This window comes from Diplotaxodon limnothrissa, linkage group LG15 (assembly GCF_057381915.1).
Source record: "Diplotaxodon limnothrissa isolate DT_005_m linkage group LG15, D_limnothrissa_male_GT1.1, whole genome shotgun sequence".
NCBI lineage: Eukaryota > Metazoa > Chordata > Actinopteri > Cichliformes > Cichlidae > Diplotaxodon > Diplotaxodon limnothrissa.
In genome coordinates, this window is record NC_140610.1 from 16,464,815 (window position 1) to 16,491,149 (window position 26,335).

The 26,335-nt window shown below is 37.8% G+C and overlaps 2 protein-coding genes across 3 annotated transcripts; one reads left to right on the top strand and one right to left on the bottom strand.

Moving 5' to 3' along the window:
- Positions 1 to 900: 900 nt before the first annotated feature.
- Positions 901 to 4,226, bottom strand: LOC146617324 (protein yippee-like 5). Of its 2 annotated transcripts, XM_085372534.1 has the most exons (4): positions 4,074 to 4,226; positions 2,777 to 2,930; positions 2,480 to 2,548; positions 901 to 1,744 (listed from the first exon to the last, which is right to left on the bottom strand). In XM_085372534.1, the coding sequence occupies exons 2-4, from the start codon at positions 2,915 to 2,917 to the stop codon at positions 1,523 to 1,525; spliced, it is 432 nt and encodes a 143-aa protein (XP_085228660.1). In that variant the 5' UTR covers positions 2,918 to 2,930; positions 4,074 to 4,226; the 3' UTR covers positions 901 to 1,522. The 2 variants fall into 2 exon arrangements, with proteins under 2 accessions (XP_085228660.1, XP_085228661.1); XM_085372535.1 differs by lacking the exon at positions 2,480 to 2,548.
- A 1,849-nt stretch (positions 4,227 to 6,075) lies between these two features.
- Positions 6,076 to 24,857, top strand: LOC146617325 (phospholipase B1, membrane-associated-like). Its single transcript, XM_085372715.1, has 42 exons — positions 6,076 to 6,127; positions 6,683 to 6,736; positions 9,153 to 9,213; positions 9,299 to 9,333; positions 10,242 to 10,326; positions 10,412 to 10,463; positions 10,881 to 10,961; positions 11,370 to 11,435; positions 11,511 to 11,572; positions 11,892 to 11,967; positions 12,066 to 12,173; positions 13,029 to 13,103; positions 13,206 to 13,277; positions 13,396 to 13,470; positions 13,563 to 13,623; positions 14,086 to 14,144; positions 14,226 to 14,299; positions 14,413 to 14,456; positions 14,563 to 14,671; positions 14,873 to 14,924; positions 15,172 to 15,252; positions 15,344 to 15,409; positions 15,510 to 15,610; positions 15,750 to 15,831; positions 15,921 to 16,025; positions 17,384 to 17,479; positions 18,400 to 18,471; positions 18,644 to 18,721; positions 19,948 to 20,008; positions 21,500 to 21,558; positions 21,652 to 21,719; positions 21,804 to 21,847; positions 22,208 to 22,307; positions 22,397 to 22,448; positions 22,539 to 22,619; positions 22,701 to 22,766; positions 22,845 to 22,939; positions 23,191 to 23,272; positions 23,352 to 23,456; positions 23,534 to 23,629; positions 23,779 to 23,853; positions 24,582 to 24,857. The coding sequence occupies exons 1-42, from the start codon at positions 6,076 to 6,078 to the stop codon at positions 24,855 to 24,857; spliced, it is 3,294 nt and encodes a 1,097-aa protein (XP_085228841.1).
- The last annotated feature ends 1,478 nt before the right edge of the window (positions 24,858 to 26,335 follow it).

Here is a 26,335-nt window from a genome sequence, read left to right on the forward strand (position 1 = left end):
TCAATATGTTACCTTATTTGAGCTATGAGACCAGTTTAGACTGCTTTCAAACCTAGAAATTTGAACAGTCTAATGCAATATTTACAACAGTTTGTCCAGTTTATATTAAACGATGTGTCTCCTTTGATTTAGTCGATGTCAAAACTGAGCTGATAGTCTACAAAGCAAAAAATAATCTAGGATTTTTCTGTTTTATAAATGCGGTGGCATAGGGGTTAACAGGTAACCAGTTTAGGAAAATATACTTTGGTCATGACAGTAAATATACTTCATTTTACTGTGTGGCAGATATAAATATACAATATCATTAACATCTGCCAAATAAGAATTTATAATGCACATCATTAAATTTGAGGAAGAGTCATTTCAAGTAAGTATGCATAATTGTTTCCCCCTTTTTTTTTCAGATTGATTTCACTTAGATCAGGTTAGCTTGTCTACGTTGACTTATGAGAAAGTATTCAGTCACAAAGCATACCGAGAACTGCTTTCACTGGCCAAAATTGTAATAAACACAAGGTCTAAGCCACTGGTAATGACAATATTTAATGATAAAATGATTGTTTAAAAAGGCAAATAAACTCAGCACATTAAAAAAAGAAGAGAAAACTAACCAGATTGTGATTATTTGGGCATATTATGTAAATCTAGATATGCACACACAATAAAAAAGAGAATTAAATAACTGCATATTTGAAATCATTTATTGTTTTGCAAATAAACATATCACAAGTCTGAAATACTGAAACAAAAACATGCTTTGTTAAATAAAGGAAAATAAACTGGATAGATTAGTAGTGATGTAGTGAAATATTGGCATTTCTAACTCTGTAGAACATGTCAAATCAACTTTACTGAATTTAGGTTTATTTATATTTATAGAGTCAAATAAGAGGTATGGAAAGGTAAAGACCCCACAATATTGTTTTTGTCATTTAATAGATAAAATAAACTAAGTGACAGGCTTAAATTGCTAACCTGTCTGAATGAAAATAACCTGAATTATAACATTTTATATCAACTAATAACTCTTTTAAAGGTAATTCTCTAGCACAGCTGAGCCCATAGGGCAAAGCATCACATTGAACACTTTGTAGAAAATGATTCTTTTGCAGTATAATGTTTAACAACTCACTCTTAAAGCAAATTAGACCCATTGACAGCCTCAGCTTTCAAGATTCACCGCATTATCTTTACACAGAAATCTGAGCCTCCTGTAAGGCTGCAGGAGCCACGTCTCTTCGTCTGACAGCAGCCACCATCAGCTACACCTGCTCATCACATATTGGACATGAAGATGATTTTTAAATGGGAAGAAAAGCAACTTTATTTGCCCTTTGAGGAATAATCCCCATCAGAATTGAAAAATATCTAACACCTTGTTGTCAGTTGTTCCCACAAACACCCAGCCTGTGATATTTTGGTGTAGCTGTAGGGAGAAATGGAACACCATCAATGCAAGTCCATGTTCTGCTGCTGCTGGAGGGAAAGCTTTGGTATCCACAGATGAATATAAATGAACTCAGGAATTGTCGGTCGGGACGTGCTCGAAGCCTTCGCTCTCCCTCACCAGCGCCCTCTCCAGGATGACGCGGCCCTCCTTGTAGCGCTGGCTCTCCTCTGTGGCGAATTCGTACATCCAACCGAGTTTGCTGTTGCAGTTCTTGCAGCTGACATCACGCACCATGTGCCTCCCCGTCAGCATGACTCTGTCCTGCACCTCGCTGTGCTGCAGATTCACAACCTGGAGAACACCAACCACACGTCACTGTACCGCATAATTGCTTTTCAAAAGTGATCAATACTGAGATCATAATTATTCAACATGATTTATTCCAGGTAACTGGTTTCAGTAAATTAGAAAATATTAAAGTAGTGAAATTGGACTTTTATAGTAAAGCAAATATGAAAGAAAGGGATGAGCTGAAAGACAAAGTGAGAAAATTGTTAAAAAACAAGACAGTGATAATTTTATCTTGATTATAGTGTTTTGTTTGGAAGCCAGAATTGTAACAAACTACAGCTTGAATAATTGCACCAACTTTAAATCTCAAAGATAATCAACAAAGATTGATCCAATAACAACAATTTTGGTTTGAAACTGTTATATGTATTTTGGGTTTTACCTTCATGCAAAACATTTCTGAAAGAAAATCATCTGGACTATAATATTTATAAGTTTTGTTCACTCAAGCATAAAATATGTTTGTTTTTTTTGTTAATGGAAATAACATAAAAATGCCATCTGTTATGTAATGTACCACAGACTCTGTGCCTTAGCTAATCACAAACCAATTGTGCCTGCTTACATAGAGCTTTTCTACCCTAACACAGGACTCAAAGCACATTTTACTACAAGCCACATTCACCCATTCATATACAATTTCATACAGTGCTTTGTTCTAACTGTAACAAACACAACCAGTCCAATGCATGAATCAGCAGCAATTAGGGCAGGATAACATGCAGACTGGACGACCTGGGTTTGAACCTTCTGGCCGGTGGATGACCATCTACCTCCTGAGTCACAGCCACCCTCATTTAGGGGCTTAAGGAATCCAAAAAGAAGGAAACAAATATGGTGACTTTAAAGTTTCCTAATTTCAGTTAACCGCTATGTACTTTGACAGACTTTAACTCTTCTAATACTTCTTAATATGAAAGTAATTATTTACATAGCTGCATTAAATATACTAAACAATCACTCTATTGTTTAAGTTAAAGTATTTTAACTAAATAACATCAATGTTGTCCATCACATGAGAAACTGATGTACCTTGTTGAAGAGGAAAGCCCGGCCAGTGGCTCCGGTGAAGCGGGTGGAGATGAGCTCAGCTCGGTTGGTCAGGATGGTGTCACAGTTGGCACAAGAGAAGAGGCGAGTCCCACCGATGTGGTCCAAGAAGATACGCCCCATTTTGAAGCTTGGCCTTCATAGTGAAGAAAACAGCCCTGTTGGAGTATGCCTCTCACATCTTTCTTTAGATTGCTCTCACACATACAGTGGGTTTTAAAGTGATGAACAGTGTGAGACTCTTTGATTTTCTTTTCAAGTTTCATGTGCAAGAAACTGACAAAAAAGCCATGTGTCAAATTGGCCACAAATAACAGAAAATATTTTACTGTCTGAATGAACACTGTCCTTTCAAATAAAAAAATAATTGAAATACTAACATCACAAAGAGATAAATCAGAGGGGTTTAAATATAAAAAGAAATCTTTATGTGCAAGAAAACTTCCTCTTTGTTGGAGTTGCCAGATACATTTCAATTTGGTACTTTTATACATTAACAGCTGAGTCATTCCATCTGAAATCACAGTGGGCCTTTTGCTCACCCACCTCAGATTTATCGAAAAATGTCACACTCCAATGACTGGACATAGATAATGATTGCTGTGGAATATACGCGTCATATAGAAAAAAACAAAAACAGAGCAACCCACCTATTTTCATCCTTCTTTTCCCCCAAATGAAATCTGAGGCCATGTTTGAAAATGAAACAACAACAACTGGTCTTCCATAAAGTTTATCGTATCACACTACTATGATAGTCCACACAATATCTGAAAGACTCGAAAATATGTTGATTAGCTCCTTTAGGTGCTTTTCGATTGTTAGCTTGTGTATTGGTAGAAAAGGGAACTCAAACAGCTTGTTTTTATTTGGGGGGGGGGGGGGGGGGTATCCAGACAGAGTAATCAAAAAACAAATATTCACCACTTACTTTTAAAATAAATAAATAAATATGATTTTGTACCGTACTTGTTGTAAAATAAACAGTGGGGTTTCTGTTTTTAAAGGGACCCCTTAAAGGCATCATCAGGCCGAGAGCTTCGCCAATAACAAGGTTAGGAACATATACAAACTACGTTTCAACATCGACATCGTAAATTATAAAAAAGGATAGTTTTTATAATAAACAAAAGATTCAGCTGAAGCGGACTTATGCCAAAAACCTTCTCGGAAAACTATATGATGCCAAATGTAATGCCAAAGTCACCCAAACAATAGCTAAATAAGGATAACCTCAATAGGCCAAAGAAAACCGTTACGTGTGCTCCAAATTTCTCACCTCGTTGCGTTAGCTGAAGAAAACTCAAAAAACTACGGACGTTTCCCTTGTTTTTAGTCGCCGGGTCGTCTTTATATTCGAGTATTTTCACGTTTCCTCTATTGTTATTGCCGTCAAACTCAGCACAGAGGGCAGCGTTTGATGCGATTTCTGTTTTTTGTACCCAAGCTGCCAAGAATGATATGACAGCTTCCGTTCAGGGGCTTAAAAATAAATCCGAATCGAAACTTTATTTTTTTAATACTGAAACATTTGTGTAAATAATATTTAATTATAAATGTTAGTGCCCTGAAAAACATCTTAATTGGAACAGTAGTCATAAACCTACTTTCTTTCAGCATCTTCTTAAAATAAAGGCTTTTATTTTGAAGTTTCGTTCTCTCCAACGTTTTCCATACTATTTAGTAGCTTGACGCAGCTCCTACCTTTGACCACTAGGGAGCAACACGTCATACCAAAATAGAAACCCTTTATCAGACCCACATGACTGGATGTTGTGGTATATTTCGTTCCTGCCAATTGAAGCATAAATCCACCAGTTCATTGCTAGATAGATTACCTTCTTTGATTTTTTTTTTTTGATACATGAAGTACAACTACCCTTAAACTGTACAGAAAGTGTCCTTTGTAGTAAATTTCTCCTTTGTTAAATGTACTTTTCATATGTTTTCTTCATTTTAAAGTAAAGGTAAATATGTCAACGAAGGTTGAATCGCGTGCTTGTGAGCAAAAACTGCAGACCGGTTTATTTTTAGTCAAATTTTCCATTGTGCTAATCTTGCAGTAAACAGTCGGTTTACCTTACAACCAAGATTAACCAATGGGATTTACCCAGGAATGTGTCCATTCAAAATAGAACCACAGCATACTTGCACCACCTGCACCAGCTTTCATTCTGTAGCCTCATTCTCCTTCCATGGCACTTTATATCTCTTCGTCAGACTTTCGTCAGCCCCCTAAAACCCATTTCCTATGTTATAGTGAGTCAAGCCAGTTTTCCAGAATAACACGTGTAGCTCTTTAATCTCTGAGAGGACTCGTTGCATCTGCTGTCACGTTAGACTAATGTGCTCTGAACAGCCAGAAAAACAATCAGGAACATTGGACTGATTGTCAATCATTCCACTTAGTGTCATATGTGAAGGCAGTCATTTCTCCATGCATTGTCTTTTTTCCTTGTTATCTATTTTTGCCACTCTCTTGTTTTGCCACTAATCAGGGATTTGAGGGGTTTTATTGTGACTTTTATGAAAACTATTCCAATACTTCCCCGTATTCATGGGTTTTTCAGTAGATTTACTACTTTAGTGCAATCTGCCAGTTTACTTTTCTCATTTCAGTGCCTGATACAAAGGCTCCGAAACTTTGTGCATTACTTCTGAAGTTGCTTCTTTTCTCCGACAAGTCCATGGTGGAGAGTCCCAGTATTTAAGCCCTATCTGGGACTGTCCACCAATTGCTCTTAGAACTGAAGAAGCTTTTTGGGTGAGAGGGGAAACATCTTCAAGGAAACTTAAAGAAGTCCAGATGCTTTTCTTTCCAAGCTCCTCAGACTACGATGACCTGGATGACTGAGAACCTTCACAGACATATTCTCTGACCTCTCCTTTCTGCCACTCTGCCATAGGTGCAACACATAGAGATAGGCAACCATTCACACTCACACCTACAGCCAACAAATTCATTAGTTAACCTAACAAGCATGTCTTTGGAAGCCACACAGGTATACTCCACACAGAAAAGCAAATTCAAACCCATTACTTTCTTACTTTCTTTGAGCTTATCAGTGTCATTATATCATCATATATCATATATCATCTTCAAGCTGTGTCCTTTGAACAAATAGGATAGTCCCTTCCCTGCATGAGGATTTATGACAGCTATAATTAACTGACTAAGTATAACTGATAATAACAGAGAAAGACAGCTTACTGTAAGCTGAGAGAGCAGGCAGGAAAGAAAGCCATACAGAAGATAAATGAAAACAACATTAAAAAATAAGATGCTTCAGCAGCTGCTTCTGATCTCTCTGCTGGGTCTCACGCGGACATCAGGTCTCCACTGTTACTATAGCTCAATCTAATGCTCATGTTTCATGTTTGTTATGATGATGTTTTGTTTCAATTTGACAAATTATAAATATATATTTTGAAAAGGTTCTGCATGAAATGTAGGAATTATGTACGATTTACCTAAAGTAAATTTTGCAGAAGTCAGGTGTTAAAATAAGCTATTTTTAACTCAGTCTGTTAATACTAACATTACTACTTGTACTATTTATTTGCTTATTTTGGAGGTTTAGTTGAAATTATTGGATTTTGATGTATATTTGCTGCTATAGTTATTTATATAGTTACTATAGTTATTAAAAAAATAATTTAAGTAAAATTAAAATATTCAGTATATGACTGTCCAGTTGGTAAGAGTGATAGCAATACAGGAAGAAGATGTTTGTGTTTGTTGTGCTCCTCTTTTCCAACCAAGAGTGGATTTGAGCCAAGTCTGCAATTGAATAAAGAGTAATACTTTTGCCAAAAATGCTCCTCAGGGCCTTGAACTTCTGTACTTTGAAGCATTTTTATCATTTGTTATCTCTTCACGTTTTCTAGCAGTCGGACTGCCGTGCTCTCAGATGATCCCTTCGCAGGAGCCTCCTTCAACTGGTAAATTAGACAATCATATGGTTTTATGAACAGCCTTCGAGGAGAACAAAGCTCTACAGCTGACACTATAATACTGATCTTTATGATAAACTACAACTCAGCCATGAAGTGTCTGACCACGCAAAAGTACAGAGCAGGGTCGGTGAGTGCTGAGGTACATAGTGCATAAAGCTCTGCTGACTCATTACTGTAGTCCTAAACATCCTCTTGCATTAACAACAACAACACAAAAGCTGCACTGGGAGATCGATGTAGGTGTAATGATTAAGTCTGAGTAGAACGTTTAGCATGATTACTAGATTTGATAGTTTTAGTAAACTTTCCTGTTATCACACTTTTTAAAACTTTTACTGGGATATAAATAAATGTAGGTTATAATAAATGTACAGTGGGGCAAAAAAGTATTTAGTCAGCCACCGATTGTGCAAGTACCCCCACTTAAAATGATGACAGAGGTCAGTAATTTGCACCAGAGGTACACTTCAACTGTGAGAGACAGAATGTGAAAAAAAAATCCATGAATTCACATGGTAGGATTTGTAAAGAATTTATTCGTAAATCAGGGTGGAAAATAAGTATTTGGTCACCTCAAACAAGGAAAATCTCTGGCTCTCACAGACCTGTAACGTCTTCTGTAAGAAGCTTTTCTGTCCCCCACTCGTTACCTGTATGAATGGCACCTGTTTGAACTCATCATCTGTATAAAAGACACCTGTCCACAGCCTCAAACAGTCAGACTCCAAACTCCGCCATGGCCAAGACCAAAGAGCTTTCGAAGGACACCAGGAAAAGTATTGTAGACCTGCACCAGACTGGGAAGAGTGAATCTACAATATGCAAGCAGCTCGGTGTGAAAAAATCAACTGTGGGAGCAATCATCAGAAAATGGAAGACATACAAGACCACTGATAATCTCCCTCGATCTGGGGCTCCACGCAAGATCTCATCCCGTGGGGTCAAAATGATCATGAGAACGGTGAGCAAAGATCCCAGAACTACACGGGGGGACCTGGTGAATGACCTGCAGAGAGCTGGGACCAAAGTAACAAAGGTCACCATCAGTAACACACTACAACGGCAGGGAATCAAATCCCGCAGTGCCAGACGTGTTCCGCTGCTGAAGCCAGTGCATGTCCAGGCCCGTCTGAAGTTTGCCAGAGAGCACATGGATGATACAGCAGAGGATTGGGAGAATGTCATGTGGTCAGATGAAACCAAAGTAGAACTTTTTGGTATAAACTCAACTCGTCCTGTTTGGAGGAAGAAGAATAGTGAGTTGCATCCCAAGAACACCATACCTACTGTGAAGCATGGGGGTGGAAACATCATGCTATGGGGCTGTTTTTCTGCCAAGGGGACAGGACGACTGATCCGTGTTAAGGACAGAATGAATGGGGCCATGTATCGTGAGATTTTGAGCCAAAACCTCCTTCCATCAGTGAGAACTTTGAAGATGAAACGAGGCTGGGTCTTCCAACATGACAATGATCCAAAACACACCGCCCGGGCAACAAAGGAGTGGCTCCGTAAGAAGCATTTGAAAGTCCTGGAGTGGCCTAGCCAGTCTCCAGACCTCAACCCCATAGAAAATCTGTGGCGGGAGTTGAAAGTCCGTGTTGCTCGGCGACAGCCCCAAAACATCACTGCTCTCGAGAAGATCTGCATGGAGGAATGGGCCAAAATACCAGCTACTGTGTGTGCAAACCTGGTAAAGACCTATAGTAAACGTTTGACCTCTGTTATTGCCAACAACGGTTATGTTACAAAGTATTGAGTTGTATTTTTGTTATTGACCAAATACTTATTTTCCACCCTGATTTACGAATAAATTCTTTACAAATCCTACCATGTGGATTCATGGATTTTTTTTTCACATTCTGTCTCTCACAGTTGAAGTGTACCTCTGGTGCAAATTACTGACCTCTGTCATCATTTTAGGTGGGGGAACTTGCACAATCGGTGGCTGACTAAATACTTTTTTGCCCCACTGTATATATATAAATAAATAAAACAACTTCCCTGCTGCACACACTAATGTAACACCATCATGGGACGATCGTGGCTCAAGAGTTGGGAGTTTGCCTTGTAATCGGAAGATTGCCGGTTCGAGCCCCAGCTTAGACGGTCTTGGTCGTTGTGTCCTTGGGCGAGACACTTCACTCGTTGCCTACTGGTGGTGGTCAGAGGTCCCGGTGGCGCCAGTGTCCAGCAGCCTCGCCTCTGTCTGTGGCTACAATGTAGCTTGCCATCACCAGTGTGTGAATGGGTGGATGATTGGTTGTGTGAAGCGCTTTGGGGTCCTAGGGACTAGTAAAGTGCTATATACAAATACAGGCCATTTACCATTCATACCTTTACCCAGATTTGGTAACTAGGCTAATCAGCTGCATCATTTTATTTTTTGCAATTTTTTCAGTTAATGTTGTTAGGCCCTCAGATGTGGGTCTGCTTTCCGCCATTGGACTTCACATGCGCAGGTGAGCACAGTTTACTGTTCAGCTGTGATAGCACAGTGAAAACCTACACAAAATTAGAAATTCACACTTTGGTCCTTTTCTACAGCACTGAGCTGTCCTCAGTTGTATCAAGACTTAGAGGTAAGTATATATCTTTAACAGCTTCTGACATTATATGTGTACCTAATAAAGTCGCTGTTGTTTTTCTGGGCTTCCCGTGGGACATAATGTGAGAGCTTCAATGTGTTCAAGTGTCTCTGGGATAATATAAAAGTAACCAAATGGCTTGATCCAAGCTTTACCCTCACTAGAATTACAGCACCTTACTAAATACACTCATGTCACGAGGCTAATAATTTTTTCCTGTTATACCACAGTGCTTTATCTATACAGCACTGATATGGACACAACGTGATAGTTACTGTTACAAAAACACTGCTATCATGTTCACGTCAACTTGGCAGGGCAAATTAATTTTTATGATTAATCTGCAGTCAGAAAGCTTAAACCTAAACTAGTTTTAACAGCCACACAGAATAAAACAAAGATACTGTACTGTGATTGAAGGTGAGCAGTAAACTCTTGCGTTTAAGAGATTTAGGATAGTAAATATTGGCCTCTTTTTCAATCTTTCTACTCTTGGGCCTGTATGATATTTTAATACATAGATATTATCTAATATGCCCATCTAAGACACATAGTTCTAGCTGTGAGCACAGATTTTTCAGCCCACATGTTGTTCAAACTTTCTGTTTATGAGAGGCAGCCATTTAGAAAGGAAGTTGGCTTAAAGGCAGAAGAGTTTAAAAAGTGTTTCAGCTCTTGTAGCTCTAGTTCAGTTCAATTTAATAGAAATGAATTTATCTAGCACTAACACACAGCCACTTCAAAGTGATCTACTGCAATAAGGCCCAGTACAGGGGACACAATTCTGCTTTTAGAGCTTATTTTGAACTGTGAATCATGCAAAGCTACCCTATGAGTTCAAGAGTGAAAATAGGGTAAAAATAAGTGCTAATGTTAAACTTGTGTTACCTTCTCTCAACCAGAGCTGATGGTTCTGTTCAATCCTGAACTGATTAGTCACCTCTCAGAGGAAACAAACCTTTACACCTCTCAGCCTATACAACACAGGTACAGTGTGTACTTTTTGGCTCATGAGGAAAAGCTATGATTGCATATGATGGCTTAACTCCTTCATGTTATTTTATTTTTGTAGCACTCTGGTGGATCAGGCAAAGAAACTGTCCCTCTATCTACAGAACAGTCAGGTATATTCTTGCATTTTCCAACCTTAAGGATAAAATTTGATTTTATGCTTTCCATGGTGAATCAAGAAGATATAGCTTATTTGGAAATGAGGGAAATATTAAATATTCACAATAAAAGTATTCTAACCAACCTTCTCAGAAAAAATATATATAATTCAGTGTTTGTTAAAAAAACACACACCAGAAAACAAAATATATTCTCTCATTATTGATTTAATTATTAAAAACTGGAAATTTTGCAGAACTATATGTTTGAACAGGTGTTGTTTTAACCTGCTGTGCCCTGAGAAAAATATCTAAAGATCATACTTGCCATACAATTTACTAAACATGTACCAGTGCATGGTGTTTCTTACAGGTTCAAATTAAAATTATTTCAAGTTCAAAAGTAACCAGCAGTGACTTCACCCCCAACAGGCTCCCAATGTGAATCGGGACTGGAAGTTGGTGCTTCTCTTTGTTCAGCTGGATCAGTTTTGTGCCTGTGAGGACCAGCAGGTAAACAGTGAAAGACCTTACTGAGGTTCCTTAATCTTCAAGAGCTCAATGCCCAGAGTCCAAATCCCTTGTTATTCATGTTTTATAGACTTTGTTGCCTTAATACTGTAGTTACAGAGCCCAAGCTATCAATTCTTATCAGTTTCAGACTTGCACTATCCCAACTTTCCTTCATATATGCAAATAAAATTTGTTCTGTAGATATGTTGTCACTGTTGCTATTGCAAAGGTTGCCTTCTATAGCGTTTTTTGGCTACTTAGCATTTCCTATAATTTGATTCACATAACACATTAAAGTATTAGCCGACAACCAAACAAACAAGTGACTGTACTGGTGACTCTCTTGTTGTAAAAAAGTAGCATTAAAGTCACTAGGAGTTCATGGAGTCTGTTGTGTTTGTACTGCAGGTCTCATCAATTATCGCGGCAGTGGTCAAAGAGGTGGATAAGGCTCTGCAGTTGCTGCATTCTCGGGTATGTTTCATATTATACGCAGGAAGCGATTTTACTTACAATGTGTTCATAAAATTTGCAAAAACTGTGCTACAGCTCAAACGGACCATTGTCAGTGTTGCATTATGGGATGGAGAGCATGACACTATGCAGAGCAAGTAAGTTCACTTTTTCTTCCCTGACCTTTAGAGAATGACATCAAAACAGATGGCGTGCATGTGTTGAAGATGTAAAAGGAATTAAGATCTTTTTTTCCCAGGAAAATAAATTAATTAGATGACATGATGATAAGTCAGTGTGGCAATACAAAATGTCACTGCTGTCAAGTTAGAGAATGTTATGTTCTTAACCCGTTTACTTGTTTCCTTTAATAGTTTTATTTTCATTTTTTAATTATTCACTGTTGGGGTAGATTGTTTTCCTTTAAACAGGAGGATCCATATTAAGTTTTAATGAGTAAATGTGTTTTACTGACAGATCAGGCCAGTGTTTGGAAACAAACAGTGAAGGGGAGCTCAGGCTCCTGAGAGCCGTGCTGACTCAGTCTCTGCAGGTTTGTCCTTATTTCATGTTCAAATAGTGTTTGGATTTGCTTGAGGGTATAGCTAACCTCTTGCTGATAAATGTTGTTCCTAAACTCCCTTTTTCCAGGAATCTTTGGATGAGCTGTTGGTACAGAAACACTGGTACAGTGACAGAAAAGACTTCACTGTTACCCTTCAGGATATACCTTTCATCACAGACCCATCATTTATTGCTGTGAGTTAAATTCAGATCATATCATCCTTTTATTCTCCTATAAATCCTTTCAATTGCACTATTTTGCAAACCCAAATCTTTATTAGTGCCTTAGTCACACCTGCAGTTTACTGTGATCATTTCTGTCATCAAAAAAAAAATGCTAGAGCCTATGCTGACACATTTTTACCGGGCAAAACCCGAACATTTTTATTGTGATTGAAGAAATTCACCCAACCTTTCTCTTTATAAGGCTTGAGAGAGCAAAAATTTATTAAATAGTGACCTATTTAACTTTTCTTCATCCATTTTGTTGCAACAGCAGTTGGTCAAATTGAACATGAAGTCAACTTCCTTTTCTAACAGTTTTTTTTTGTGGATGTGTATCTGTGAGGAGCACTTTAACATTAGCTTCTGAATATACAAGCCCCAGCCACTATCTCTTTAGACCTTCTGTTTATGAAGGGAAGCCAATCAGAAAGGTTAAAGGGATGTGATAGGGAGCTAAAACAGTTAGTGTAGTAAAACTAAAGGGCTTCAAGAAGGCCCATCAGGGTGATATTAAATCGAGTGTTGTAGTCTATTTGTATGCATTATATAAAAACTACTTTCAGGTGCTCCCTACGTCACAAGGGATCACCACAGCAGGTAGTTCGCACAGTGGTTTAGCAGGCGTTTTTATGCAGGATACTCTTCCTGATTAAGTCCCACAGGGATTTGTGTCTCATCCCAGCATCTGTGAAAATCGACTCCCAAAGAGTACAAAGACTTTGTCTTCTCGGTAGATGATATTAAATGTCTGTGTTTATCTTCCTGAACTGAACTGAAGATATTTTTTATGCACTGTACATTGTCTGTCTTTCTTGCTTTTAACAGAGAGGGAAGCATCTCACTGAGTCTGAAGCATTACAGCACAAAGATAAACTGTTGGTGCAGATGTGGACAAACCTGGTGAGGCTTGGGACTCTCAAAGTCGAATGCACTGGCACTTTCACACCCAGTTACTCTTCTCGGTATCCCAGACATGAAAACAATGAGCCTTTTGTCTCTTAGCTGCAGGTCACAGTTGCCCAATATGAACCAGAGGACAATGGTAAGATCTTCACATTGCCATGTCCAAGCGAGGTGAGTAATTTTACAGAAAACCCACTTACATATATGGTAATCACATTAGACACACTGTATTTACAGATGATGATTCTGTGCAGCATATTCCTCCTCCTTATCTGTCTCCCTCCCTTAGGAACGACCCTACCTGAGGACAGAAGGAAACTCTCCGTCATATCACCACAGCAATAGCTCTCCTCTCCTGGAGCCTGTGAGTTTTGTCTACAGCCAACCCGAACCAGCTTTGGGCCAGCTTTGCACGCTTCCTGTCAATTTCTGATTGTGCTCTGTGTGACTGCTCAGTTTACAGGGACAGATATGCCCTGTGAGGACTTAAGTCCCTCACCTTCCACACCCACTTCAGGTAAGATGACATTAAAGGCTTTTCTTGAGCACTTAGGTGACCTTAAATTAGCAAAAAAGTAAAACTGATTTTATCCAAGATCTGGCTTTTTATATAACATATTGAAGGTTATTCATTTATTCCCCACTTTAGCACATGGGACTAAAAACTACAAAGTAATACCTCTGACACTGTACAAACTTCAAGTCACAATCTAAGATGCTTTATGATGGAGCGTTGTTTTTGTTGTTTTTTGTGAGATGTCTTGGTTTCCTCAGTCTGTAAAATGTAAAGTGTTCTTTAAATCTGCCCTTTCAAATCATCCTAATAGTACCTCCCAGTACATTGATACTAGTATACAATATTTGTAGGAAGTTTAATTTTATATATTTTGTATTTATGTGTATTCTAAATACAATATTATTCTACACTTGTCTTATTAATTTTATTTATTATTCTGACCATTTCTTCTGTTTTTTGCAGTCCACAAACTCAGACCTGGAGACGTCAAAGTTGTTGCTGCTGTTGGCGATTCGTTGACAGTGAGTCATTCTTATCAACTTCTCGTTATTTAGAATTGAATAAGTTGATCATAAAAGTTTTTAAAACCTGCTGTTTTTCAGGCAGGCAATGGCATTGCATCCAGGCCATCTGATATCCTGGATGTCTTGCGTCAATACAGAGGTTTATCCTGGAGGTGAGTCAGGACTCTTCAGGTATCCCTTAATGTTGCAGCAAAATACTACTATTAAACTTCCTGGGCTAGTGTGTCACATCATTCATGTATTTAACTTCATGTCTATTTCCCAGCATTGGTGGAGATGAAAACCTGACTAGCGTCACCACTCTGCCCAGTGAGTCATTTAGATAACCAAACACATTGCTCAACATTACGTGTGAATTTTTTTTTCCTTGATTGTTATTACTATTCATTGTTGTTCATTATTATTGTTATTACAGACATCTTGAAATATTTCAGCCAAAACCTGACGGGCTACTCTGTTGACACGGGTCAGCAGGACACACCTCAAGCATTCCTTAACCAGGCTGTGGCGGGAGCAAAAAGCCAGTGAGTCCTTTTAGCACAAATACCTGCCTAGAGATTTGTTACAGGTGATACATGAGTGATCAGCTTGTAGAATATGTTTTTCTATACTGAATGAGTACAGCTGTTGTTTTTGCTGTTTAAAAGTTTTGTTGATGTTAATGGTTCAACTTCGATAAAATGACTCTTTAACCATCAAAGAATTGTCTTTTACTGTGTTTTTAGTGATGTACCAACCCAAGTGCGTGCTCTGGTGGAAAGAATGAAGAATGACTCTGTATGTTTAAAGATATTTGATCTTTAACAATATTTTTACTTACCAACTCGATAGATAGATAGATAGATAGATAGATAGATCTATCTATCTATCTATCTATCTATCTATCTATCTATCTATCTATCTATCTATCTATCTATCTATCTATCTATCTATCTATCTATCTATCTATCTATCTATCTATCTATCTATCTATCTATCTATCTATCTATCTATCTATCTATCTTCACATTTGTGCATGTTGCAGAGGATCAACTTTGAATCAGACTGGAAGGTGATCACCTTTTTCATTGGAGGAAATGACCTGTGTGAGCACTGCTACAACTCTGTAAGTACTGGCATGTAGTAAGAACTCATAGGTCATTTTTAAAGAGCCAAAACGGTCACCAAACCCAAAAATGTTATATCTTGGTTTGCAGCTACGTTACTCTACAGAAAATTATGTTCGCAATGTCCGAGAAAGCCTGGATTATCTTCACAAGGAGGTAAAATCATCAGGCAGGCTGTCACATTTATATAGATGCAGTATGTATGCTGGTCCTGGTCAGTGTTAGCATTAGTATTAACTTAGCTAATGTCTGATAGGTGCCTCGGGCTCTGGTGAACTTAGTAGAGCCTCTGCAGATAACACAACTAAGAGAAATGCACAAAGATCCCTCACTTAAATGCCCAACCTGGCTGGTGAAGTGAGTATCACTTTTTTGTATTATGAGATATAAAAAAAATATGTAGGTAATGCATTGCTCAGTTGCTCTTTTTATCGTCCACAGTTATCATTTCATAAATAATCTTAAACTGTTGTGTAACCCCTTGTTATCTCTCCAGGATTATGTGTCCTTGCGTTATTTTGCCAAAGTCCAACTCTGAGGCTCTTCAAATGTTGGAAGACCTGAACAGAAGCTATCAGGTAGAAAAGTCCAGAAAAAGGAAATCTCATTAAAAAAGGAGCCCTAAAGTCAGTCCCCATTGATCGTCATTGTTTTCTCTATATTTCAGCGAGCATTACATGAACTCGTGGAGTCCGGCCGGTATGACACTCGCTCAGACTTCACTGTGGTTATCCAGCCTTTTTTCAGAGACATCATTTTCCCCAGGCTGCCGGTCAGTAATAAAGCACAGAGCACAGGATTTACGGGTGTTTATCCACAGTTCACCTTATCCAGTATGTAACAACATGGCCCCTGCAGCAGTACACAAGGATTTTGTCGTTATTCCACTATAAAACCACTGAATCAATGGCTTCCACAGAATCTGTTCAAGCAATTCTGTAAATTATTCTGCAAAGCATAAGGTCTAATTTTGATGACCTTAAATCATCAACAAAAGATGTCAAATTTTAAATACTAGCTAACAAGAGAAAGGACTATTGAATTTCTGTAGAAATTCTTGTGAGAAATTGTTTGTGTCACGGCGAGTGGGGTGAGCCGTGTGGAGATAATAAAGGAGGATCCAATCGCAGGCACTTGTAAAGGTGTGAAGGTGGTTTATTGAAAATAAAGTACAAAATAGTAAAACGGCAAATGGGACTGCAGACTATCTAAACTGAGAACAACTAAACTACAAAACACGAACCAGAACACGAACACGAACACGAACATGAACATGAACATGAACATGAACATGAACATGAACATGAACATGAACATGAACATGAACATGAACATGAACGACGATGGACAGCAGGGAGAACACACAGATGAAACACGGTGGATACACAGACGGACCAGCAACTACTACAACAGAAGACCCGACTTAAATACACTCAGAGAAACACAGGGAGATTACACACAGGTGGGGGACACAGCTGGAAGTAATTAACGAGATGAGACAAGGGAAGTAAAACAATACACTCACATTAGAAGCAGACCTTCACAATAAAACAGGAAACACGAAATCACTACACAAAGACACAAACTCAACACTGAGAGGTAGACAGAAAATAACACATGGAACTCAAACTATACATGAGACAACAAATCCTTAACCACGAATAAACAGAAACATACTAAATATACTTGTGATTGATTGATTGATTGACTGATACTATTCCAAAGTTAAAAATCCACCTCTAAAGGTCACTCTATTCTGTCTGGTTTCAGTGGTTTGATTTAATCTGTATAATGATCGTGTCTTTATGTGATCTTTATCATTTTAGAGTGGATTGCTCCTTAGAACAGTTCAGATTGTGTATTTTAAAAGTACATTTCTCAAAATGACAAATTGCTCCCTTAACGATTAAGGTCAATGTTAAATCCTAAGTTCTTACAAAAACAGCTTTATTGACATTTTAAAAAGAAAAGAAAATACTGCAGATTCTTTCTTTTGTTTCTTTTGTTTGTTTTTGTATTTTGAAAGATCTCCTGGTCCTGATCAGATATCTAACACAGTAGTTATATTCTGACCGATGCAAGTAGTCCAAAAATCTTAACATTTACATATTTATTGTGCGTTTTTCTCAGGATGGCCGCCCTGATCGCTCTTTTTTTAGTGCTGACTGCTTCCACGTCAGCCAGAAGGCCCAGACCATGATGGCTCGCTCCCTTTGGAACAACATGGTAAATATATGGCAAACAAAAGGGACTCTTTTTGTAAAACACTTATTCTGACCCGTATATATTTTTGCTATTTGATACTTTTATTACTACAAAAGCAACATAATATGACATGAGTATTTGATTCCGACTGAACATGTGTTTGTCAAGCACCAATAAAGACGTAGTTGCCACACTTCAGCTGTTTCATGTGCTTCTAATTGTGCCACATCAGCAAGGATTTTTATATTTCTTTTGACATCTCTGCCTGTGCCACTGAAGAGCCTCAGTGGGGTCAGCCATCACAAACAGCAGCACTTACCTTCTTTCGTAAACAAAAAGAGGCTGTTACAGTATTTTGCACACATGCCATTTTGCTGTTGACTGCATTATTAATGACTGTTGGGGATGTTGTTCTGCTTCATGAAAATATTAATAAGTGGGTCACTGCATGGAAAACAACAGTGTTTCACCCCCCCACCCAGAATCAGAACATTATATAATAACTGTATTATATCTAATGGAACTAGTACTATGGAGATTTTCTGAATTACAGGCTTTCAAAGTACTTAGTGGTGGGTAAAAACCACTATGTGCTCCCTCAACAATGCCATTATAGCTACTGATGCTATGTGTAAAAGGCAGGAACATTGTAAATATCAGCTGATAAAACTACATTACTAGTATGAGTAGCTGAGCTTATAAAGAATAATATATATTTTCTGTACCCTTGAGACACAAGGATATAAGAATTTATACCGACTAACAAAACTGTATCTGTTAGACGTAATCTTGACTATTTAACAGACTGTTAAACTTCCACTGACTTATTGGTACTGAACATTATCCTAACATGATTATAAACACTATAAAGCTTATTTGCTCTAATCATTATACTTAACATGCTGTGTGCACAAATCACTTTTTTTTTTTTACTCTCAAAGTTGGAGCCACTGGGCAACAAGACTTCTTTACAGGACTTTTCTGTATCCACTGGCCTGAAATGCCCAAGTAAGGTAGGAGACAAGTCAACATGTCTTTGTAAATCCTCGTTGGAAAAATTGCTATTCAAACTTAGCTTAGATTACAAATGTTGTGGTTTCTTTGTCTAGACTCTAGCCTCTATAGATACGCATCTCTTTGTAATCACTATACATCACATTTAATTTAAGTTCTTTTTATCCCCAGACTTCACTTTATATTCGGACCTACAACAACAGCAATTACATCTATTCCAGTCCCTCCCCAACACCTCAGCCTAATACAGTGAGTATCTAACTTCCAGGTTTTTAAGGTCTTTATCCAAAAAAGAAAACCAGCAACTTCTATCACGATTAAAATATTTTATTGTTTAAGAGCCAAAGACCTGAATGGGCCATTAAAATTAGCAACCTACCTATTATCAACCTACCAAGTGTCAATCAGAGCTTTTGAACCACCCAACTTCTGTCATTTATCTGGGTTAAAGTTACTAGGACAGAAGTCTAAGCAGAAGTGTCCAGACCTCTCTCCCCCTAGCTACCTCGTCTACCTCATTCAGGTGTTAGCTGTTCCCAAGCTAGCCATCTTTCCTGTGTGTTCTGGTTCTCTCCTGGGGCCTTCTCCTGACAGGACATACCCAAAAACACTCCCCTTGGAGGCTTAAAGGAGGAATGGTCAGTTGCCTGAATGAACTCATATGCCTCCTTTCGATGTGTAGTGGTGTGGACTGAAATAGTAGTAGGCTCTGCTCTGAGCTCTTTTTGAATGACTGAGCTCCTCACCCTGGAAGATCATTTCGACTGCTTGACCTAAAGCTCATCTTTTGGTCAACATACAAAGCTTGTGATTGTCATAAATGCCAGGGCTTGTCTCAAAGCACACATTCAAATTACACACAACATTAAAGCTATAAGATTGTTTAAACCCTAGTAAACAGACTCCCTTTTTTTTAGGGTTTGGGCTTTTTTAGTCATGCACCAGAGTCTGTTGGGTCTCAGAGGAAGCTCAGAACTGCTTAACACTTATCTAGATAACTAAAATAGATGCCAGTAATGAGCAGCCCGAGGGCTTATGATGGTTTATCTTGTGCCAGGGACTTGGGTTAGACATGTGGATATTTTGGAATTGGTTTCCAGTATTCTCCTTATTTTTAATTATTTCTATAATTCAGCTAGTATCTCTTATTATTGTTACAAGCTTTATGCACTTTTGTTGTGTATGTGTATTTCCCTCATTTACAAATGCTTGCTTCAAGGCCGAATAAAGCAGTGATTCTCCAGATCTTAGCCCCAATGATAGAAAACCACTAAAATCTAATTAATGTCTGCTTATTTTCTTTGGGTAAGCATTAGATAGAAACCGGTGCAATGCTTGGGCAGACTTTCCATTTTTAAAGGTTAAAAGACACAAATATTGTTTTTAAGAAATGTTATTATACTGATGCTTCACGAAAGCTAAATGTTCTGATTAATGAGGTCTGATTAAAATATTTTTGGTATTTATTCTTTCAGAACTGGGGAAGTGACTTTTCCTGTGTAAATATTGGACCATCTGACACTGTGCCAACTTCAGGTAAGATGGACACCCACATACACACAGACACACACACAAGACGTGTCCACTATCATCCACTTAATGCAATCCCAATTTCAAAAAGCTGGATAGATTTTGGAACCAGGGAACTTAAAAGCCAAAAACTTTAAGCTAAAGTACCAAACTTTGCAAGAACTAAAACTATGATAACCTATAAGGCTAAACTAAAATTCAATTTAATTCAATTTTATTTATATAGTGTCAAATCACCATAACAGTTGCCTCAAGGTGCTTTATGTTGTATTGTAAAGACCCAACAATAAAAGACCCACTAAAATGTAAGACATAAATGTGTCACTCCATCAACACACAGAGCTATCACACATTTGTTGGTTTTGTTCTTAAGATGAATTATTCTTAAATGAAGACATTGATTTGACACAAGTAAAAATATGGTTGATTATATTTATTGTTAGTTAAGAATAAGTTAAGGGAGGGTGAACAAAGAAAAGAAAAATGATGAGGAAGGGAGGGGAGAAAGAAAAAATGGGGAGTGATGGAGAGGTGGTAGGAGAGAAAGGGAGAAGAGGGGAGGTGAAAAGAAAGGGATATAAAGGAGGAAAGAGAAAGGAGGAGAGAAACTCCCAACAATCCCCTCTGAGCAAGCACAAGGCGACAGTGGTTAAGAAAAACTCCCTTTAAAGGAGTGATCAAGTGAAGAAGCAGGAGGGTCCCTCCTCCAGAAAAAACAGAAGCGTTTCTTCTTTTTTTGCCTTCTTCAGCAGGCACTGTTCCTGGAGCTCTTTTTTCTGTAGGATGAGGGTTTTCAGTTCTTTGATTGTTACTGCCATTTCCTCCTCAAGTTTCTTGCATTTTTTCTCCAGTTCTTCTAATTTTGCTTGTTTTTCTTCAAGCTTTTCCTTCAGATCTTTAGATGCCTCCTGTAATAGCTTTGCTTCGTACATGTCTGTATTCCTCTGTTGTACTTTGTTGTACATGTCTTCTAAGTCGTGATTTCTGCTCTGGATTTCTAGAAGCGTACACTGCAGGTCATCATGTGTTTTCTCCAGTTCTTGCTCTTGAACCTGCATTTCATTGTTCTTGCACTCCAAGTTATTATTAAGTTCCTTGACCTCTGTGTTCTTTCTCAGCATTTTAATCCATCCTATGCTGCATGCCCGAGCATTGTTTTCTTCAGTTTTTCCTTTTCTCCTTCTAGTAGATATAAATTCCTGCTTTATATTTACATTTAATTAGAAAACATTTATTTACAAAACAAATGACCTTTCTATACCTTGTTCATCTGAGAAACGTGCTTTGAACATAGATATTTTATACTGGTGAAATGAACCGAATGGCCGCTATTGACGACATAATAAAACATCCACCAGTAAAAAGTAATTAATACTCTGAGTAGTATTTTTTAACACCAGTACTTTTACTTGTAATTTAGTACAATTTAACCAATGTAACAATACTTGTACTTAAGTACAAATTTTGAGTACCCTTTCAACCCTTTGAATATCCTAGTCCACAAGCTGAGGCCAGCAGACATTAAGGTGGTGGCAGCACTAGGAGACTCTGTGACAGTAAGTGCAATAACATAATTATTCCCCCTTTTTAAGCAGAAAAACAAACTTTCTGCATCTTTAAACTGCTGTGTGGTATATTTGTTTTCATAGACAGGCACTGGTGCTAAAGCAAAGAACATATTTGAGCTCAATACAAAGTATAAAGGAGTATCATGGAGGTATGATATATTCCCATTATACATGATGCTGACTGTTATAAACCAATGTACTGCTGATTGGCTTTTTTCACGTATATCTTAAAGCATTGGAGGTGATGATACTCTGGACACAGTCACAACACTACCAAGTGAGTTTATGCCACTCGTTGGGCAAAAACCAGTTACTTTATGGGACTGAAATAGCTGTTTCTATGGGGTATCTAAAGTCTTTAGACAATTCTTTCTGTTATACGTATGTCTAATAATCTCTGATTTACTGTTGAAAACATCCAAAAATATAAAGCCTGAAAAGAAATGTTACAGGAATTTGCCTTTTTAAAACAATTTCTGATTTGCTGTTAAAGATTTTGATTTGAAATTGCTATACAACTTAATAATAAAGATTACATGATACCAAACGACATCCAAGTTAAATAATTACCCCACTGTGTACAAGGAGAACGCCACTCTTGCATATTCTCATTACTCATTTATTTGTATTTCCTCAGACATCTTAAGGAAGTTCAACCCCTCTCTGAAAGGCTTTTCCAAAGGTCAGGGGTTATTGCAGAAACACTTCAACATGGCTGAACCTGGAGTTAAGGCATCGTATGTACACCTCAGTGAAACAAACCTTTCACCAACCCTCTTTCATTTTCTGTAACGTGTTAACGGTCTGTGTATTCACTTGTTCACAGAGATATCCCATCACAAGTCCAAGCTCTCATCAAGGCCATAAGAGAAGATACGGTACATGAAAACCGAGTTAGATTTAAAAATGAGTTACATTTAGCAATTTGTTTGTTTTTGATAATCAGTTTTGGTACATGTGCCCCACAGGAGGTGAATTTTGAAAACGACTGGAAACTTGTGACAATATTCATTGGAGGCAATGACCTCTGCAATTACTGCTTTGATCAAGTAAGTGTTCCCCCAAATTACTGCATTGTACACAAACAACAGTTATGGAACAATAACACAACATGTGCTTGACCTCTGTAGAATAATCTATCGCCCAAGAACTACAGCCATAATCTTAAGATCAGCTTGGATATGCTTTACAAAGAGGTAGGTTATATTTAAAATAGTGAACTATACTGTTATCATGAGTTTAACTAAGTTACATTTCTCTCCATGTATCTTTAGGTACCGAGGTTGTTGGTTAATGTCGTGGAGATCATGCAGATAAATCTGTTGAAATCAGTTACGAGGAACACTCTGGGCTGCTCACTAATCCAGAGGTTGGTTTTCTAGTGCGTGTCTTTTCTGACCTTTTCATAGAATGAAACTGGGATTTTACATATGTCATGTAAATCACTTTTTCAAATGTGAACAAATAAATGTTCCTTTGTTTTACAGATGAGATTGTTCGGAGATGATGTTTGCGTTGACTGTATCATTTCGACTGTATTACCATATTTCAATTGGTCAGCTGATAATGTTATTCCTTCTAAGGACAATAAAACACAATATTAAAAGGATTTTTTTCCAGGACCAGCTGTCCCTGTGTCATCAACCCATCAGAAAAGTCTCCAGAGCTTGAGGAGATGAAACGAATCAATCACGAGTACCAGGTCGGGAAGCCGTTTGTTTTAAAATCATTTCAATAACTTCTTTATTTAAAAAAAAATCCTTTCTGTTATATTTCTTTAGTCTGAGCTCCAGTATCTTGTATCTGGAGATCTCTATGACGGAAAAGAAGACTTTGCTGTCGTACTTCAGCCATTTTTACATAATTCCTTCATCCCTAAAATTGGAGTGAGTAACTGAGAAACAAACCAAACACGAATTATCAAATGCACCCATATTGGTACTTTTTTCATTTTTTTCACCAGGAGGGTGAGCCAGATACAAGTTTCTTCTCTGTAGACTGTTTCCACATCAGTGAGCGAGCACATGCTGAGATGGCCATTGGTCTGTGGAATAACATGGTGAGCTGCGGGAAATAATGAACCAAACTGAAGCAGGGTGGTATACTCTATGCAAACTTTTAACTCAGTAAAAAGTATTAACTCCGTGCAAACTTTTCTTTTGGCTTGCCATTTTAAAGATTTCAACTCTTTTTCTTTCTTTCTTACAGTTAGAGCCTACAGGGAGAAAGCAGGCCTACAACAACTTCACATATGACCGCTCCAAAATTCACTGTCCTTCTGAGGTATTTAGGAAGATTTTAGAGAAATTCTACTAATCATGTTGCTACAACTATTTAATAATTAGTTAATTTAATTCCACTTACAATCTATGATTTCAAAAAGAGTTTTTTTATTTTAAAAAATACCAAAAGTATAAAAAAAAGCAAAAAATATTATAAATATATATACATATAAATATAGGGGCCACACCTGTCAGCTAAGACCAGGAAACTGAGGCTACAACTTCCACTGATTCACCAAAACTGGACAACTTGGTGTAAACAGCCTGACAGCAATGTCCTTTTTTTTGTTAATAACAACAGTATAATCATCTTCTGATGGCTGTTTCCAGCAGGACAGTGTGCCATGTGACAGAGCTCAAATAATCTCAAGTTGTTTTTTTTGTTTTTTTTACCATGATAATGAGTTTACTGTACTCAAATGCCTCTAGTCAGCAGATTTCAATCCAAAAGAACACCTTGGGGATGTGGTGTAATGAGATTTTTTTTTTTAACATGGACGTGCAGTCGACAAATTCTGCAGCAACTGTGTGATGCTATCATGCCAATATGGACATGTGAAGATGAATAGGAGAAAATATTTCACAATATGTCAAACGATTTTAAAAATCTAGTGGATTATTCCACAATGTCACCCAAAATTAATTTTTATTTCCAGTGTTTCTCTAAAGTTCAGAAATTCTTACATATAGACAGCTCTTGAGCTTTTAACCATTTTATCTTTCCCATAGGCCAGTCCGTTTATCTTCACAAAGATCAACAGTCTTCCAAGTCCATCAGGAACCACACCTACTCCATTTACAGACTCCACCCACAGTTCCAGCTCTGCGTTAACAGCCCCTGTGCTCAACTGTCCCTCCTCCACCCCTGTGTGGGTGCCTGTCCTTGTGGGAATTGTAGGTTTAGTGGTGGGTTTTGCTGCCTGTTGGATAATTCTGTCTCTCGGTCATCGGCGCAAAAGCAAGGCAGAGAGAAAAGAGCTTGAAATGAAAGGAACAGCTTTTTAATGTTGTCTAAAATCGTGTCAAGAATCAAATCAGTGAGCTGAAATCTGGACAAGACTTCATGATGAAATTTAGGTTTGAAGCCATCTCTCAAATATTTAATTTTACTATTAAAATGTTCTTTAAAAGTGCTAGCAGGTGTGTGAAATGTTTGTAATTACTTTGTATTGCACAGACATTTTGAACTATTCATAATTAAATAAATGTATGAATCCTGACAGTTTGTACATTTCACTCTCATCATACCCATTTTTATTTATTGATGAAATAAAAATGCTACAGTATTTGAGTGCGGTTTGATTCATTTGTTTAAAACAGAGTTGAATTTAGTGTTTTTAAATCTTCTAGTAGTTTTTTTGTCCAACAAGTGAAGCATTAACTTTGTATAAATATGCAAATATTCTCTAGAGAAGAAATCCCACTGGCTCTGGTGATCCCTCTAACCTTTTCATAGCACCCAGCAGCAATTTGATATTTGTGGTTTGGATTTATATAATGAAGTTGCTCAGCTTATCAGTATTGTCATACTGTTATTCATTATCATGCTACTCTCAGGGTGAACTGGAGTAACTTTGAAGATCACTCATTTCTGGCTGCATCTCAGAAAGCGCTCAATTGGGCAAATTAAGAAAATGTAATGTGACTCCCACCTTACTCATTAATGTCAGTAAGCAAATGTTGCACACATGGAAAACTAAGAAGGTGAACTGGAACATATTGATAATGTATAGTATGTCTATATCACATAGATAAACATTATTTATTGGATTTGTTTATGGAAATCACATCTTTTTCTTTTCTTTGATGGAATTTTCTCAATAAAGGGGCAGGGATAGCTCAGTAGGTAAAGTGGTCGCCCCATGATCGGAAGGTCGGCGGTTCGAATCCACTTAACGGCTACCCTGAGGTACCCCTGAGCAAGGTACCGTCCCTACACACTGCTCCCCGGGCGCCTGTTTCGTGGGCTGCCCACTGCTTCACTGAGTGAATGGGTCAAATGCAGAGAAAAACAAGTAATTTCCCCATGGGGATCAATAAAGTATCCATTATTATTATTATAAAAGACTTGAATAAACTATGATGAAGAGTTTCTCCCAGGGGAAAGTGACTTATTTTCTCTAATCACTTTGGACAGTCCCCTTTCACATCTGAGACAAATATTATGACTTCACACCATGTGCTGAAAGATGCATTAATACAATTTAAGGACAAAAACAGAGAAAAGCGGATAGAAAACAACAATCAGACAAAAGTTGAGATTCCTCCACTGCCTTCTCTCTCAGACATCTCGATACCTCCACAGGTTTGCCGCTTTTCATCCTTATCATAGCTCCCCACAATCTCTCCATCTAGCTGTAAACATTTAACTTTAGTAATCACACCATTAAATGGATACGGTCTTATCTATCCGATAGAAAAAAATGCATACAAATAAAGAATAGTAATTCACCCTATCTTTACTGTATGCAAGGTGTCCCTCA

Bases quoted from the DNA above. Each gene is read 5' to 3' on its own strand.
- LOC146617324 (XM_085372534.1), bottom strand. From the start codon at position 2,917: ATGGGGCGTATCTTCTTGGACCACATCGGTGGGACTCGCCTCTTCTCT. The intron at 2,549-2,776 runs GTACATCAGTTT...GGATTCCTTAAG, and splicing joins GGGCTTTCCTCTTCAACAAG to CCCCTAAATGAGGGTGGCTG. The intron at 1,745-2,479 runs GTCGTCCAGTCT...GGTGTTCTCCAG, and splicing joins GCCAGAAGGTTCAAACCCAG to GTTGTGAATCTGCAGCACAG.
- LOC146617325 (XM_085372715.1), top strand. From the start codon at position 6,076: ATGCTTCAGCAGCTGCTTCTGATCTCTCTGCTGGGTCTCACGCGGACA. The intron at 17,480-18,399 runs GTAAATATATGG...TTACTCTCAAAG, and splicing joins GCTCCCTTTGGAACAACATG to TTGGAGCCACTGGGCAACAA. The intron at 18,472-18,643 runs GTAGGAGACAAG...TTTTATCCCCAG, and splicing joins GCCTGAAATGCCCAAGTAAG to ACTTCACTTTATATTCGGAC.